The sequence below is a fragment of the Marmota flaviventris genome, chromosome 9 (genome assembly GCF_047511675.1).
Source record: "Marmota flaviventris isolate mMarFla1 chromosome 9, mMarFla1.hap1, whole genome shotgun sequence".
NCBI classification, from domain to species: domain Eukaryota; kingdom Metazoa; phylum Chordata; class Mammalia; order Rodentia; family Sciuridae; genus Marmota; species Marmota flaviventris.
This window is the reverse complement of record NC_092506.1, coordinates 93261315-93278465: the sequence shown is the minus strand read 5'-3', so window position 1 is coordinate 93278465 and position 17151 is coordinate 93261315. Positions and strand designations below refer to the sequence as shown.

Here is a 17151-nt window from a genome sequence, read left to right as displayed (position 1 = left end):
TTTATCCACTTAACAATTTTTAAGTGTACAGTATCGTAGTGTTAACTATAAGCACTGTGTTATACAGCAGATCACTATCAGTTCCTCATTTTGCATGACTAAAACTTTATATCCACTGAACAGAAACTCTTCCTCTTCCCCCTCCCCTGTCCTTTGACAATCATCATTCTACTTTGCTTTTTTAAAGGTAAATAAGTATTTACCTCGTATAAGTGGAATTATGCAGTATTTGTCCTTCTTTAAGTGGCTTATTTCACTAAACATAATGTCCTGAAGGTTCATCCATGTTTAGTGTATGACAGTGTTGCCTTCTTTTTATGGCTGAATAATATTCCATTGTGTGTATGTAGCATATTTTCTTTATTCATCCACAAAGTTCATTTTCTTTCTTTCTTTCTTTCTTTTTTTTTTTTTGTGTGTGTGGTGCTAGGGATTGAACCCAGGGCATTGTGCATGCGAAGCAAACACTCTACAACTGAGCTATATTCCCAGCCCCCACAAAGTTCATTTTTACATATGTATTGCTTCAGAATAACAGAGAAGAAAAATGGTTGTCTTGTTCATGTAAAAAGTTTTAGTTGTTTAAGTTCCCTCTCTTTAATTTTTTCCCCTGAAATAATATATAGACAAGTGATTATGAAACAGCACCAGAGTTTGCTTACATTTTGTTAAAAGTGGTCCACTTTATGCTTTAAATATAAACCTTGCTGCTCTGCCACTGCAACTTATTTTTATTTTTTTAATATTTATTTTTTAGTTACAGGTGGACACAATATCTTTATTTTTTATTTTATGTGGTGCTGAGGATCGAAACCAGTGACTCATGCATGCTAGGCAAGCACTCTACCTCCAAGCCACAATCCCAGCCTTGCAACTTATTTTTTATGTTTTTTCTCTTCCTCTCTCCCTGCTCCTCCCTAATCTCCCCCCTTCCCTAATGTCAAGGGAATAAGGATTACTTTTCTTCCCCATTTTACGCAGATTTATCCGTCCCTAAGTAGACACCTACCATAGGAATGAAGTAATCCAGACGTTGAGGATGGCACCAGAAGATCTCAGAAATGACTATCTCCCAAATGAACAAGTGAATTACATCTCCAGACAGAAAACAAGTGTAATGTAATAAGTCACCTCTTAAAAACTTCCTGGGGCTGGGGTTGTGGCTCAGTGGTAGAGCGCTCGCCTAGTATCTGCGAGGCACTGGGTTCGATCCTCAGCACCACGTAAAAATAAATAAAGATATTATGTCCAACTACAACTAAAAAAACCCAAAAAACAAACAAACAAACAAAAACAAAACACAACTTCCTGTTCCTGTTGATGGGCAGAATCACAGTCTTTGGGACAGGAGTCCCCAGTGTTTCTCCTTTGCTAGCAAAGTAATAAACCTTCTCCTTTCTTTTTCTCAAAACTGTGTCCTCATTATTGGATTGGCATCAGGGACAAGGACCAAGCTTTCAGCAACACATTTACAAAGAATTACTTAATATATGATTAATTCGATCAAGTGTGAATGACAAATACCTTAGCAAATTTGTAATCTTTTCTTTTACTGGGGATTGAACCCAGGGCACTTTATCACTGAGCCACATTCCCAACCCTTTTTATTTTTTATTTTGAGACAGGGTCTCACTAAGTTGATTAGGCACTAAGTTGCTGAGGCTGGCCTTGAACTTCTGACCCTCCTGCCTCAGTCTCCCAAGTCACTAGGATTATATGTGTGCACCAGCACACTCAGCAGGGAATTTATAATCTTTTTGACACAAATGATATGATTATTGAGATTCTAAAAAATGTAAATGATATCTCAGACAAGTTATCTATTTTCCTGGTAGGCACAGAAAACAAGATGCTATTGTCACATGAAAGACAAATTCTATAGGCATCTGAATGCTCAAGATTATATTTAATTTTTTCCCTGAAATAATATATAGACAAGTGATTGAGACAGCATAATTTTATAAGTTACTTATAAGTAAAATTTTAAATGTAAGTGGCAAGGTTTTATATATATTATGTACTATCTATATCTATATATCTCTCTCTTTATATCTTGTATGTTATTATGAGCTTTGCTATGGACATAGAACTCTTTAAAAGAGCCACAAAATATTGAGCACTTGCTGACTTAGATAAAAAATGAGCCAGATGTTTCATCCTGGAAATGCCCTTCTTGTGGTTTGGCCAACTTTAAAATAGGCATTTAGAGAATGCCAAAGGCTGTTGGCAGCTAGTAGCCTATGAACACATTAGCCTCGTGAGTGCCTCTTATTCACCATGACATTATATTCCTTCTGTCCTTCTGGGAATAGTCACTGTGTTGATGTTTTATTTACCTGCTTCTCTTGCCTTGTAAAGCTGGCCCTCAGAACTGATTTCCAAAGACTAAAATACAAGTCTCCCATACCTTTTATTACTACTGATTACTATTGACTAATCCCTGCCCCTGCCTAAGATCCTGAAACCTGGCACTTTACACTTAGGGTAATTCTTTTTTTTTTTTGACACTGGGATTGAACCCAGGGGCACTTAACCAATGGGCCACATCCCTAGCCTTTTTTTGTATTTTATTTAGAGACAGGGTCTCACTGAGTTGCTAAGTACCGCGTTGTTGCTGAGGCTGGCTTTGAACACAAAATCCTCCTGCCTTATCCTCCGGAGTCACTGAGATTACAAGTGGGCGCTATCATCCAAACAAACATCAGAACTCTTTTTGTTGGTATAATTCCAGGGTCTTTTTATCAAAAACCTGGTCTATGATTATAGAAGTTCTATATAATACTGACAAGACCTAATGGACCATATGGATACATGAACGAATTGTTCTGTGGCCACCTTTTATTTTCCTTTCATGACAGATCATCATTCATTCCATCTCTAAAATTATCCAGCTTTTATTTCCAAGTCAATTGAATAGATGGGGTTCTTTGTCTTCTAGTTTCTCTCTTTTATTAGGTTTGTTTTCAAAGTTACCTGTGTACTTATCACTACCTGTTTCCCACTCTTGAACTTAACAATATTGTTATACCATAATTTTGGTAAGATCATTTCTTAACGTTTATGTTATACTATCCATATAAATTTGGTAAATTCTTTATTGTTTAATGGTGCTTCTTATCAACCCAGCAGTCTCTATTTGCCTTTTATACTTTATTATTCTTTGTTATGATTAACATATTCTGACATCCTATAATTTTTCCAGCTTATTTGTTTATAACCTGACTCCTCCCATTAGAAGACAACTCAGAATAAAGGACTTTTTTTGGTGAGGGATACTCTTTCCCTAGTGCTTGAAACTGAACTGTATATGCAAGTGTACTACTAATATTTGTAAATAAATAAACAAACAATTGAATTAGTAAATTCATACCCTATTAGGTTGAGGAAATTGGAGAATAAAGAGTGAAATACAAAAAAATCTCACCTCCTTTTGATACTGAAAGTAAGGTCAAAGGGGGTCATAGATTGAATAACTGCACACACCATAAACTTATAGTTGAAATTGTCCACATTTTCTAAAGAACTATCAAATTGTCCTTTTTAGTGGATTCTGGAAGGTAGAACAACTTATGTGTAAAAACTGAAAGTTTATCTGGAAATTAATGAGAAAGGTTTCTAGTTTCACTGTCTTCTAGGTGAAAAAAATGAGTATTTTCTATTTGGAAAGGCACTTATCCCAATGCTTTCTGATTTTGTTTCCATAACAATAACGAGATGTCTAGCTTCTCAAGGTTACTTTATTTTCTATATAACATAGAGAGGATTATATGATCTAACATAAGGGGTATGTTTTCTTGGGTTATAATTCTCCTACCATTTCTGTGACTGCTGTCCGCTTCTATATGGATTTCTCCATACTGCTTTGTTTCATGACTTCCTATATCTCTCTATATCTGAGAATTTACAATTGATGTTTATCCTTTTCTCACTTCATTCCATCTCTAAAATTATCCAGCTTTTATTTCCAAGTCAATTGAATAGATGAGGTTCTTTGCCTTCTAGTTTCTCTCTTTTATTAGGTTTGTGTTTTTATCAAAGTTACCTGTGTACGTTTCCCACTCCTTGAACTTAACAATATTGTTATACCATAATTTTGGTAAGATCATTTCTTTTTTTTTTTTTTTTTTAAGAAGGCAGTTTCAGTCACTGTCAAATCTTTTTTTTTTTTTAAAGAGAGAGTGAGAGAGACAGAGAGAGAGAGAATTTTTTTTTAATATTTATTTTTTTTTTTAGTTTTCGGCGGACACAACATCTTTGTTTGTATGTGGTGCTGAGGATCGAACGCTGGCTGCACGCATGCCAGGCGAGCATGCTACTGCTTGAGCCACATCCCCAGCCCCAAGATCATTTCTTAACATTTATGTTATACTACCCATATAAATTTGGTAAATTATTTATTGTTTTGATTTCTCCCCTCTGTTTTTTTCTGATCTCTTTTTATGGAATGCCTAATACTTGTACACTGAACTTTTTGGACTGACTCTCTTATTTAATATAAACAATTTTTCCCCTCTGCCTTTGTCTTTTGTCCTTTTTTTTTTTTTTTTTAGAGATTTTCTCAACTTCTTTTTTTTTAATTTTTAGTTGTAGATGATTGATGTACACAATATCTTTATTTTTTTTAATGTGTTGCTGAGAATTGAACCCAGTGCCTCACATATGCTAGGCAAGTGCTCTACCACTGAGCTACAACCCCAGCCCCTCAACTTTTTTAAATATTTTTTTTCAGTTGTAATTGAACATAATACCTTTATTTTATTTATTTATTTTTATGTGGTGCTGAAGATTGAACCCAGGGCCTCCCACATGCTAAGCAAATGCTCTACCACTGAGCCACAACCCCAGCTCCCCCTCAACTTCTTTTTTTAATGGTAGTTTCAAAAGCTCTTTTGTTCTTAGAATATTCTTTTTTAGTATCCTGTTCCTTTTTAATGATTGCAATTTTTTTCCGTTTATTATCTCTGAGGAAATTAAAGACAATTTTTGTTTAGTTTTTAAATATTCCCATCTCCTTTATTAAGTTTTTGTTTCTCTAGTTGTTTCCTGTTGGTTTGTCTCAAGGTTTCACATTAAAGATTTTCTATTATTTCTTATAATTTTCCATTGAGATTAAAGGCCTCATTATAAGATGATTAGTCGGGATTATTTAGTTGGTGGAAACTCTAATATTGGTATCTTTAAGACTTTCCTTGTGGCTTGGTCAGATTCGTCAGAACTGACTTCACCAATGTCCTGTCTGAAGGGTGAAGGCTTGACTACTAGCATTCTGGGAGCTATGTCCAGGAAGAGGGCAGAGGGCATCTACCATGCATATATTCCCTTAAAGGTCTTACTTTTTAACAAGGGACCACAACCCCAATCATTTCTGGTGCTTTCATCCAAAGGCCTTATGTTTAATTCTTTTCAAGAATTAGTTTTCAGTTTTTTGACAACATGGGAGAAGAAGTCCCTTGGTGTGTAGAGGATGTAAGGGGATGTGAAGATCCAATCTTTCTTTAAACAGACTGATAGTGATCCATCCTTTAGCACTCCCACTTCCAGAACTATCTGGTGCCACCATTTTGTGAGTCTTTGGAGGATTCAATGGTATGCATCAAGTGGGTTTTGGATTTTTTTCAACCATTAGTTTAGAAATCATTAAAAAAAATTTTTTTTCAGTGCTCAAGATTGAACTCAGTGCCTCATGCATATATATTCTACCACTGAACTACACAGCCCCATAATTCAGTTATCTTGAGTCTGACCATTCATTTATCATGCCCCAACAGTTTTCCTTCTTCCCAAATTTTGTTGCTGTTATCTCTTTGTTCAGGAGGGTTTACGGTTTAAAAAAATTATTATTGTGATTTTAGCAATTTCAGGAAAAAAAAAAACTAAAGTAGATATAGCTGTTCAGTCTGCTATCTTTACTAGAAGCCAGGTCTTTTTCTATTGTTTTTGTTTCCTACTGTTTTCCATTTATTACAGACATATCCATCATGTCCCAGCATCAAGCACCACCTTTTTTGGGATACATCTTCTGAAACTGGCCTTCACTCTAAACACAGATGGCAATTCCTCCCTCTATTTTGCCACTGAAATTTATTTTAGTACTTACTATCCCTTACTGTAATTATTTGATTATTTTTCTTTATTAAAATCTGCAAGAGGGCTAGGGTTGCAGCTTGGTGTTAAAGTGCTTGCCTAGCATATGTGAAGTACTGGGTTCAATCTTCAGTACCACATAGAAATAAATTAAATAAAAGTATATATTTTTTAAAAGTCTGTAAGAAGGACTATCCTAACTGTCCCCCAGAATCTGTTCTACTATTTTCCTTTAGTAACAAAACCCCAAAAGTTTTAGCTGGTACTCAGAAACCCATTTAGAAATTATGTTCCTTTGTGTTTCTTGCAGTTATTTGTGGTCATGGCACTACTTTGAGTCACAGGATCTGATAAGTAATGTGTGCAGTCTAACTAAGGTTCATCTACTTGAAGAAGAAGCCATTTGTAAAGACACCCTTTGCCTGTTCTTGCCTGCTAAGCAATGGCAATGTTGGAGATTCCTGGAAACTGATGTTGAGGCAAAGCCACTCTAATTACCCAGGAGTGCTCATTCTATAATATATGATTCTATTATAGGAGAGAGTAATTAGGCTCTATGTTATTATTTAAGTTGCCATATTTTGGTGGTTTCTGTAATAGCAGTACAGCCTGTTTTCTATCTACTACAGACACTACAAGGACTTTAAATGTGAAACAGTATTATTTTTATACCTCTAGTGACTGGTATGTAGTTAAGCTAAATAAATGTATATATTTCCACAATTAAATTACTATCTTGGTTAATTTTGCTTCTAAGCAAGCAAGCAAGCAAGCATTTAAGGATTGGAAAGCTATTTCACTATACTTATAAAACTTTAGAACACTATATCCAGTATTTGCTCTCCAACACCTCTCCTTGTCTAATGAGGCAAATACCTCATGTAAGTTTCTTCACTTCAGTGTCAGTGTTCATTATCAGTACTGCTACTAATATGTAAAGCTATTTTCCCTTTTGTTTTTTGAATACAGCAATAAACTCAAGGTTTGGGTTTATGGGGATAAGGAGTTGGGTTGTATGCAAACAGAAATACTTTCAGGATAGAAATTGCACAGCACTCATTAAAATCATTTCAACCGTAACAAGAAGTCTAGTATAGTAGAAAGAGCACTGAACACAACATTAGGAGAACTGGGCTCTTGTGCAAACTACCAACAAGCTATGAGGCCTTGGGTAAGTCAAAGGTTCTCTGGATATTAACCATATTATTTTAAAAAATGATACTTTTATATCAGATCATCTCTATGTCCCTGGCAGATTCTGTGGCTATAGTTGCTTTTCTACCAAAAAAAAAAAAAAACCAAAATGTTGAGCACAGTGTAGCTGATCTCTGTAGTTTCTTTCATATTTTTTCCTCCTCACTTTCTTGGACTTTGTTTTTAATTCTTCTCTAATTTTCTTCACCTTCAATAATTCTCTGCTATAGTATTAATTATACCTTCTCTTCTACTTTTGATTCTCTTTTCAGTGTGTAGCCATCTGTTCTCTAAAATTTTTCTTAAATTTCAGCTATTTACTTCATTAACTTTAAAAATTTTTTTTATCAGTATATTATTGTTATACATAATAGTGGGGTTAGTTTTGACATAATGACATATGCATGGAATATATATTTTTTTCATTTCAATTCCCAGTACGTCCACCTTCAAACCTCCCCTCCTTCCCCCGATCATCTTCCTCTACCCCACTGATCTCCCTTCTATTTTTATGGGATCTCCCCGCCACCCCTACTTTTTATTTCCTTATTTCCTTCTAGCTTCCACATAGCTTTATTAACTTATGTTTTCCTACTCCCAAAGCCTTTCTGTAGTAATTTTATATCTAAAATATCTAGTTATGAATGTTTAACTATTTGCTTCTTTATATTCCAGGTTTTCTAGTGGTTTTTATTTGAAGGCTTTGTGCTTAAAACAAATACTAATGATTTTTATGATCTGTGTAAAAGTTTGACAAGTGGCTAAAAGTCAGACAAGAACATAAATCTTTTAGTTTTGAATGAAGGACAAAAATCAAAGGACTCTTGAGAGCTTCTAGAAGTCTCCCTAACATATAGTAAATCAAGTATTTAAAAAGGAAGCCTTGATGATATCCCCTAGAAACACTAGTAAAAGTGACAGAGAATCATGAGAGAAGAAAGGAACTGCCTACACTTTAAAGCGGTTCCAAAAGTGCATTCTATAGAACGTTATTATAGCAAAATCCTCTCTGTAAAAGCACTCTGGACTGGGAGACACTATATCTACCTCAGGGGGTCACAACGTATACTAGTATATTAAATGACCCGAGAAAGGCTCAGGGGTGCAGCTCAGTGATAGAGTGCTTGCCTACCATGTATGAGGCCCTGGGTTCAATCCCTAGCGTCAGAGTGGTAGTGGTGGGGATCTCTGAAAAGTACTGCAATGACCTGGCATTTCCAAAGTTATGAGATCAAGAAAGGCTTTTCTCAAATGACACCTATTAACATCACTTTGAAAAATGCAAGCCCAAAGAAAAATGATAGGCAATGCCTATAATTTGAGAATCTATAATTTTTCTTCAGATGGCTTTCTCTTATAGCTAGGATGTTCTTAGTATCTACTAACTCCCTTTTATGGCATTCTCTCTTGATCTCTTTGCAGAGAAGAGGTTTCAGTTGGGCCATTCACTATTCTTTTATATGTCTGTCACCAAGGCTATACTTCAGTTTTATCTATTTGAGGACATCCCACCCTAAGTCCTGTGAAAAGGAAATACTTTTTGAGAAGCTAAAGAATCAGAAGAAAAGCCATTTTTCACATTCTGGGTAGAAAAAGATAATTTTAAAACATTATGACCAATCATACAAAAAGTAGGAAAAAAAATAGGCACAGTGCTCACAGTTTGTCAAGAAAAGTCTTTGATGACCTTTTGGATGTACTATGATAGAGAGCTTTCTCATTTGACTTCTGATGCACTCAGCTAAGAGAAGTCTCCATTTCCTTATCTCAATATTTTTGGCACTGAGATATTTTTTATGGTGCCCTAACTATTGATCAGCATATAGTCTTAAAGACTTTCTGTCAATAGTGTGATCATTTGCCTTAGCAAGATGTCCCTAAATTAAAAATCAGTCATTACCATAAGAAGGAAAATAGAAATAATCACTATATTTCAAGAATGTTTAATAGAATACTGTTATGACTTTAAATCAAACTAAGATAATATGCCAGCTAGCTACCAACACTTAACCAGTAATATATATCTACAAAACTACTATCTGCACTTTGGTGGGGTTGGGTGGGGTTACCAGCGATTGAACCCAGGGGTACTCTACTGGAGCTACGTCTCCAGCCATTTTTATTTTTTATTTTGAAATAAAGTCTCACTGTGTTGCTCAGGCTGGTCTCAGATTTGTAATCCTCTTGCCTTAGCCTCCTGAGTAGCTGGGATTATAGGTGTGTGCTACCATGTCCAGCTACTATCTGTATTTCAAAACTCTTTTATAGCTTAAACTAAAGGAATAATTTTAAATTTAAAACATACTTTTGTCTTCTACATCACATTTTTCTGGAGTTCCTGTAGGCAAGTACAGAAATTAATCACATGTTTTGTAATAGGCGAGGAAGACTGTGTGAGGTAGCAAATTTTAAAGTGAATGTCCCTGAATCATATATTGTCAGAATTGATTACAAGTTACTGACACTTAGAGGTAGATTTATTAAAATCATAAAGTATAGGCTTTATAGGTATTTTGTTTTAGAAAGAATTAAAGAATACATATATTTTTCTTTTTTTTTTTTTGGAGGGGGGCAGTACTGGGGATTGAACTAGGGGCTCTCAACCACTGAGCCACATCCCCAGCCCTTTTTAAAAATTTTTATTTAGAGACAGGGTCTCACTGAGTTGCTTAATGCATCAGCAAAAGCAAGGCACTGGCTTTGAACTCGAGATCCTCCTTTCTCAGCCTTCAGAGCCACTGGGATTACAGGCATGTGCCACCACTGTGCTTGGCACTGAAAATAATCTTGAGAGTATAAAAATGTTTGGCTACATGGATCATCTTTTCACATTCTGTTATACTTGTTAAAAATGATGTTGCCTTATTCTTACATACATTTTACTCTGAAACACCACAAAATAGTCACTTTGGGAGGAGACTGCTCACTTTCCTCCTCTGTCAATTTTTCTTTCCAAAAAAGTGTACCATTACAGACACATTGCATTATGTGACTCATAATGCCTACAAAGAGTATTTATATTACAATATAATATTGTATTATATGTGAGTGTATCTCAATAATCTGATGCAGGGGAACTGATTCACTGGCTAAACACCCAATTAGATTATCTCCTTCAATAATTTCAATAAGAGGCTCAGAGACAGAGAACTGGGAGCCAACAAAATTCAAGAATAGAAATAGACTAGTGGGGAAATCCATTTGGAATTTTCATACTTCCAAACACATAGATGTTTGGGAACTAAAGAAAGAGTTAAGAAATATGGTAAAGAAAGCAGAAGAGGAGTTGAAGGAAAGGAGATGAAGAAGCATGTGGTTGGGTAGAGAGAAGCCCAGTAGATCAAGTGGTATTGGAAACCATCCCAGGTTTTTTTGGTGGGAGGGTACAAATAAAGGGCTGTCTCTTACGTAACAGGTACTATCTATACCACTTTGCCAAGTTAATTAGCTATCTAATTAATGTATGCATGTCTTCCATTACTCCAAACTTTAAATATGTAGTAATTCTGCCCTCCCACCACCCCCAAGTGACTAAAGCAATTCATCATCAGAGGGAGCTTTTCCCAAATGACAGTCCTTAGAACACTGTCATCATAGATTTTCATATTTTGAAAATAGTCCCTCAAATAAATTTGGGAAATGGAGTTTAATCAAAGTTAAGCAGGTTTCTTTGCTGCAATTCTTAGAGCTTAGATATGAATTTTAAAGGAAATGTTATATGGAATACAGAAATGTCCAAACTTATATGATCACAGAACTCATCTTTCAAAAAGAATCACAATGGATATGATCTGCAGAAAATACCCTGCAAGCACTGCAGGAGGAGGACATTATTCTCTGACCTTTATATTCAGTGGCTATAACTACAACACCCCAAGACCACAGACAATGTGGAAAAAAGGCCAAATCTGTCTTGAATCCTGGAGATTTCATATTCCTATCATCAACATTGCTACTTCCTTATTCCACTTTATGTATTAGTTCATTTTCTGTTACTATAATAAAATATCAGAGGTTTTATAAAGAAAAGAGGTTTATTTAGTTTACTTTTGGAGGCAAAAAGTCCCAACTACATGGCTCTGGGAATGGTGAGGCTCTCCTTGACTACATTATGTCATAGGGGATGGTATCATGGTGGAAACGTGTAAAAGGGAGAGATCACATGTCAAGATAGGAAGCCAGAGAGCAGAGAGGACCCAGACTAACTCTTTAATAATAGTTCACTCTTGTGGAACTAACTGGGGTCCCATAAGAATTACTTAATTCTTTTCAAAGGTGATACCCATAATAACCCCAAAATTACCTTATACTAGGGCCCACTTCTTAAAGGTCCCACTATTTCCTAATACTGCCATGTAGGGAACCAAGCTTCCATACATGAATCTTTGGGAAACAAACCACATCCAAATCATAAAACTTTATATTTTTATTACTTTAAATGTTTTTTATGGAAAAAGTTCAAAATTTATATTCTTATATTTAATGCTTTCCATATTTCCAGCCTACTACTATACTGATCCTTATTAGCACTGTATTAAGCATTATTCTTATTTTCTTTACTGTGACACTTCTCCTGTGATTAAAATTTTTAAAAAGTGATGCTAGGTGTAGCAATACATGCCTATAATCCTAGCAACTCCAAGGCTAAGACAAGAAAATTTTAAGATTAAGGTCAGCCTGGACAACTCAGTAAGATCTTGCCTCAAAATTTAAAAAATATTTTTAAAAAGTGGTAGGGCAGTCAGGGTTCAATTCCCAGTATTGGAGGTGAGAAAGAGAAGAAAAAGAAAAAAAAAAAAAAAACTATTAAAAGTAGTGATTGATAGTGTTCCCAACAACAATGCCAAACATCTTCCCTACCTCCTGGGCACATGGTGGCCTAGTCTGTGTGGCCTTGTAACTAAAGTTCTCTTTAAGGAAGTGACAGTCTAAATGGTCTGTACCATGTTGTCCTAATTTTTTCAAAAGGAACATCACTTGGTTTAGATCTCTTTCCCTTTGCTCTGAGCCTACATGGTGTGCCTGCAATCCAATTTTTGTGCATGCAGATGATGAAAATGTCCTAGGGATGGCAGAAAACTAAAAGATAAGGTATCTGAATGATACCTAGAGCAGAATTACTACACAAACTTGAACCACTTACCTTGAGATTATTATGATTATATTATTATTACATAAGATATGGGGCCTAGGTATTATATGAGAGAAAAATAAACTTCTATTTTTATTGAAGGCACGGTAATTCTGAGTTTCCCTAATACAGAAATTTAACATTTTCCTTCATTAAAGAAATGTTAATAACAGAAAATTAATATCTAAGTTTATATTATAGTTTAGAATATGGTCACATATACACTTTTTTTTTCACATATACACTTGTTTGAAAACTTTTTTCACTTTGAGTTTGTTCCTTTTTATGTCATATAGGTAGTTATCATTTACTAGAATACGTTAATCTAAAGACTGAAAACAAGCTAATCATGATCATAATTATCAGCTGTTCTATTGTTCTGAGCCATATTTTTTATTTGTTTATTTTTATTTATATATGACAGCAGAATGCATTACAATTCTTATTACATATATAGAGCATAATTTTTCATATCTTTGGTCGTATACATAGTATATTCACACCAATTTGTGTCTTCATACCTGTACTTTGGATAATAATGATCATCACATTCCACCATCATTAATTACCGCATGCCCCTTCCCTTTCCCTCCAACCCCTCTACCCTATCTAGAGTTCATCTATTCCTTCCATGCTCCCTCTCTCTATCCCACTATGAATCAGCCTCCTTGAGATTGGCTAACTTCACTTAGCATTACCTTCTCTAACTACATCCATTTACCTGTAAATGCCATGATTTTATTCTCTTTTATTGCTGAGTAATATTCCATATTTTTATGTTAAGCTACTCCATAAGCTTCTAAAGTAGGATCCTTTTGTAAGTTTATGTCTAACCACCAATAAACCTCCAAATACAGTTTTTTTTTTTACTATTTTTTTTAGTTGTACATGGACATACAATATCTTTATTTATTTTAATGTGGTACTGAGGATCGAATCCAGTGCCTCACACATAGGAGTCAAACATTCTACCACTGAGTTATAGCCCAGTCCCCCAAATACAGTGTTTACCAAAAATTTCTCATGGTGTGATTATGAGAAATCACAGGAATGTATCTTCAAGTATCATTTTCTATGAAATAAAATGTGCAAGAATATCTATTATTCAAAGTAAGTATATTTTTCTGGATAAAGATACAAGATGATTTAATAGTAATCACTTTAAATGCAATTTTATAGTAAAACATTCTGCTACATGATAGAAAAGCTAAGCATTTGGACATAGCTACTGAAATATGTATTTGTGAATATATCTTTGGTAAAGAGCCAAACAAAATAAAGTATGACTCATTGTCAGTAAACATTCCCTAAATGTCCTTGCATTACAATGAAAGAGTTACTGTGTGCTTTTAATAATGTATATAAAATGAATTACTATTTACATTCTTCTCAGAAGCATTAAAACCCAATCATCTATTTAGCAAAAAGGTCTTTAAAGTCAAACAAATTAATTATCCTTTACTTTCTTGTCAAAAAGTTGAGGAGTCACTTACTTATAAGCAAACAATTAGACACAGTAAGATTTTATTACCTATGTTTCTTGTAGTTGTAACTCCTAGAAGTTACTTGAAGTTGAAGGCACAAATGTCATGTTTTTATTGTACTGTTTAGAGGATAGAGAAAGAGTTACTTAATAAAAGTTTTTTTCTACACCTGAAACATTTCAAAGTTCATCTCTGATTGAGATCACAGAAAAATTTACAACCAACCTGAGAGTTAAAACTGGGAAGAAATCTTTGAGATCATAATGACACCTGCCTTTCACAGATGAATGACAAGTTTGAAAAGCTATTTTAATTAAAGAAGACTTCTTGAAAAAGAAACAGAATTTCTTCATGGAATCTCAAGTATTGTATAAATCAAATCAATAAGTTTTCACACCTGTCAGAAGATAGGCCTTACCAACTTTCCATTTCATACACAAGAAAACTAATGTATAAGCAAGCTAAGCAGTTCCCTTATTATCTCTATGAATCAGTGTCACAGCTGGGAATGAAAGCCAAAATTCTGAATATTGGACATTCTCAAGATGTAGGCTGATCTCATTCGGATGGATGCTGGCTGGGGGTAAGGGGAAGCCATGTTTGGGAAGTCCCCTCAAGGAACACTATTTCACGAACAGAGTATTTGCTGAGGAACACAAAATGCTTGCTTAAATGAGATTCAAATGATAATGTGATCATTAAGAACCAAAACACTATAAGATATCGGCTTTCTTACTTTCCTTTAAAATAAAGTGTCCTTGAATCATAGGATTTGAAAATGTGCTTTAAATTTGGATCAATCTCAAATATCCAAGGAATTGCGCAGAGTTTCGTTTACTATTTAGTTACATGAGCTGCCTTTGTGAAATCCTTTAGACTCCCAGTGAACCTTTAGAATGAGACTATTTGGGTCCCTCTTTCTCTATTTAGAAATCTATTTTCTGTTCTATTATCACCCTGGTACATTAAGAAGCGATCATAAGTGAAATAAAGAAGCTCCTGACAAATTTCTTTCCCCCCCCCGCCCCCGCCTCTCTGTAAGTAGATAGATAGATATATCCCCACACCCCAGCAACGAACCAATGGTGACAAACTTCTAGACAATTCGAACCTTTAAACACCCCCTATCCCCACCTCACACACTCACACAACTTCAGCAGTGCCAATGTCCCTGATGTTGCACGTAGTTGTCCTATAAACCATTCCCACGGGTCATGGCCCAGTATTTTCTGATGACCACATTCGGTGCTGTGAGGTGTTCAAACCATTACCGCATCCATCTCCCCGTGAACCATGCCCAGTGAGCTCATGCAGTAGCCTGGGTTGGGACTCTGCTTGCTGTCAAGCTTAAGGATCAATCACGAATCAGGGAACACTACTTCACAGTTCTCCCCGGCCGCGTAGACAGGGCGCCTCTTGGTTAGGGCACGAAAAGGGGCACTTGGAGGAAGATGATCGGATCGTAGAGTGCTCAGACTGGAAGCCGGACAGGGGAGAAAACAGCGGCGGAGCCCAAGGGGATCAAAATGCCATCAGGGGCAGAAAGAGTTGGGGAAGAAGGGAACGCGAGGGTGACCCTGATTCAGGCGGGAAAGGAGAAATAGAAAGGGGGCGCAGGAAGTGGGCGCCAAAGAAAGAAGTGAGAAATTGCGGAGGAGGAAGTCGTCCCTGGAAGAGGAGGGGCAAAGGGGAAGCAAGAATGGAGTGTTTGCACTTTCAGGAGGGAAGGGCCAAAGCCTCTCCGGACCAGGGCTGGCGGGGCCGGCGCTTGGGGAGGGGCCGTTTGGGCAGGCGGGGTGGCTGCCCGCCCTCTGGGTCCCCGTGGTCTCGGCGCAGGCGGCCCTACCTGAACCGCTCCTGTCCCGCCGTGTCCCAGAGCTGCAGCTTTATCCTTTTGCCCGGCTCGATCTCCAGCAGGCGGGAGAAGAAGTCCACGCCGACCGTGGGGTCGCAGGCAGGGGAGCGCAGCCCGGGGAAGCGGCCCTGGGTGAAGCGGTGCAAGAGGCACGACTTGCCCACGGTGGAGTCCCCGATCACGATGAGGCGGAACTGGTAAATCCAGATGGTCTCCATGGCTCACGTGCCCCACCGGCTCCGGGCCGCCCCACCCGCGCTCGGCCGGGCAAGTTCGGCGCGGGAACTGTCCCTTCAGCACCTCCCGGGCGCCAGCCTGCCGGCTTCCAGCATATTCCTGCGGCTGTGGCCGCCGCCTGGTCCCCGCCCTCTTGGGAGGGAGAGGCGGGGCCCGGCTGGGCGGGGGCGGGGCCTCAGGCTGGGGGGCGGGGCGGGGACCGCGGCGCCCGAGAGGGGGAGACACGCTTGCGGCACGCCAGTTCCCGCCCCTGACCGCTGTAAATCACTTTACTCCAAAGCTCACTGGGCGCTGACGCGAAAGTGGGAGTGGCGAAAGGACGTGACGGCAGCAATAACCAATGAAAATAAATCAAGGTCTCAACTCCGAGAGGGTCAGCCAATGAAAAGTGAGAGTGATTATCTTACTGGCGTCCCGGCGGGCTTGTCAGATTAGGGCTCTGATTTTGGAAGAGCAGGAGGCCATAGCTTTATTCTGTTCTCCTGCTTTTTCTTTAATCGATTTGTTACATTCCGCCCTTCTGAAGGTCCCGCTTGGCGGCTTTCTATTGTCTAGTCTTGTTGAGCGCCACCTCCTAAGTGTTCTAAGGCAAAGGAGTTGAAAACATGATCAAAATAAATTTGCGGAACTACTTCTGAATGCTTCTAATAAGGACTACCCATTGTTGTTTGCTACCGTGGTGTGGTCTCTTCACTGTCTTTTGAGAAAAATATCGCGTATTTCCTTCATGTCCTTTGGGGCCCACGACCTTGGAGAAGGAAGGGAGAAAAAAAGTGAAATGTTTAGATGCTCATAAAAGTTCCAGCTCTTCTCTATAATGGGGGGGTGGGGGGTGGGGGGAGCGGGGAGTCTACAGTTAGTCTCGGATTGTTTGGTCAACCATCTAGCAAAACTAAATTCTAGAGAGAATTTACTACCTTCTCATGCCTTTCCTCAAATTAAATAGTAGTGAATCCAAAACGTATTCTTAAAAAGTTAAATCTAAGTTAAACGACTTTTTTTTTTTCAATGAAATTATGGTGTTGCTGGTAAATGGATGGAAATGGAGAATATGCTAAATGGAATTAGCCAAACCCAAAGATCCTATGTTTTCTCTCATATGCGGAAGCTAGAGTAAGATAAAGAAGAAGGGGAGGGAAGGATAAGATTAAATGAAGAAACAATCA

The 17151-nt window shown here is 37.3% G+C and overlaps 1 protein-coding gene across 1 annotated transcript in view; it reads right to left on the bottom strand.

Moving 5' to 3' along the window:
- The window catches only part of Rab39a (RAB39A, member RAS oncogene family), a 28470-nt gene extending 12373 nt beyond the window's left edge, over window positions 1-16097 (bottom strand). The window contains exon 1 of the mRNA XM_027930603.2: window positions 15740-16097. Coding sequence (XP_027786404.1) covers window positions 15740-15966 — 227 coding nt within the window. The 5' untranslated portion in view covers window positions 15967-16097. The remainder of the gene's footprint in view (window positions 1-15739) is intronic.
- Window positions 16098-17151: the final 1054 nt, after the last annotated feature.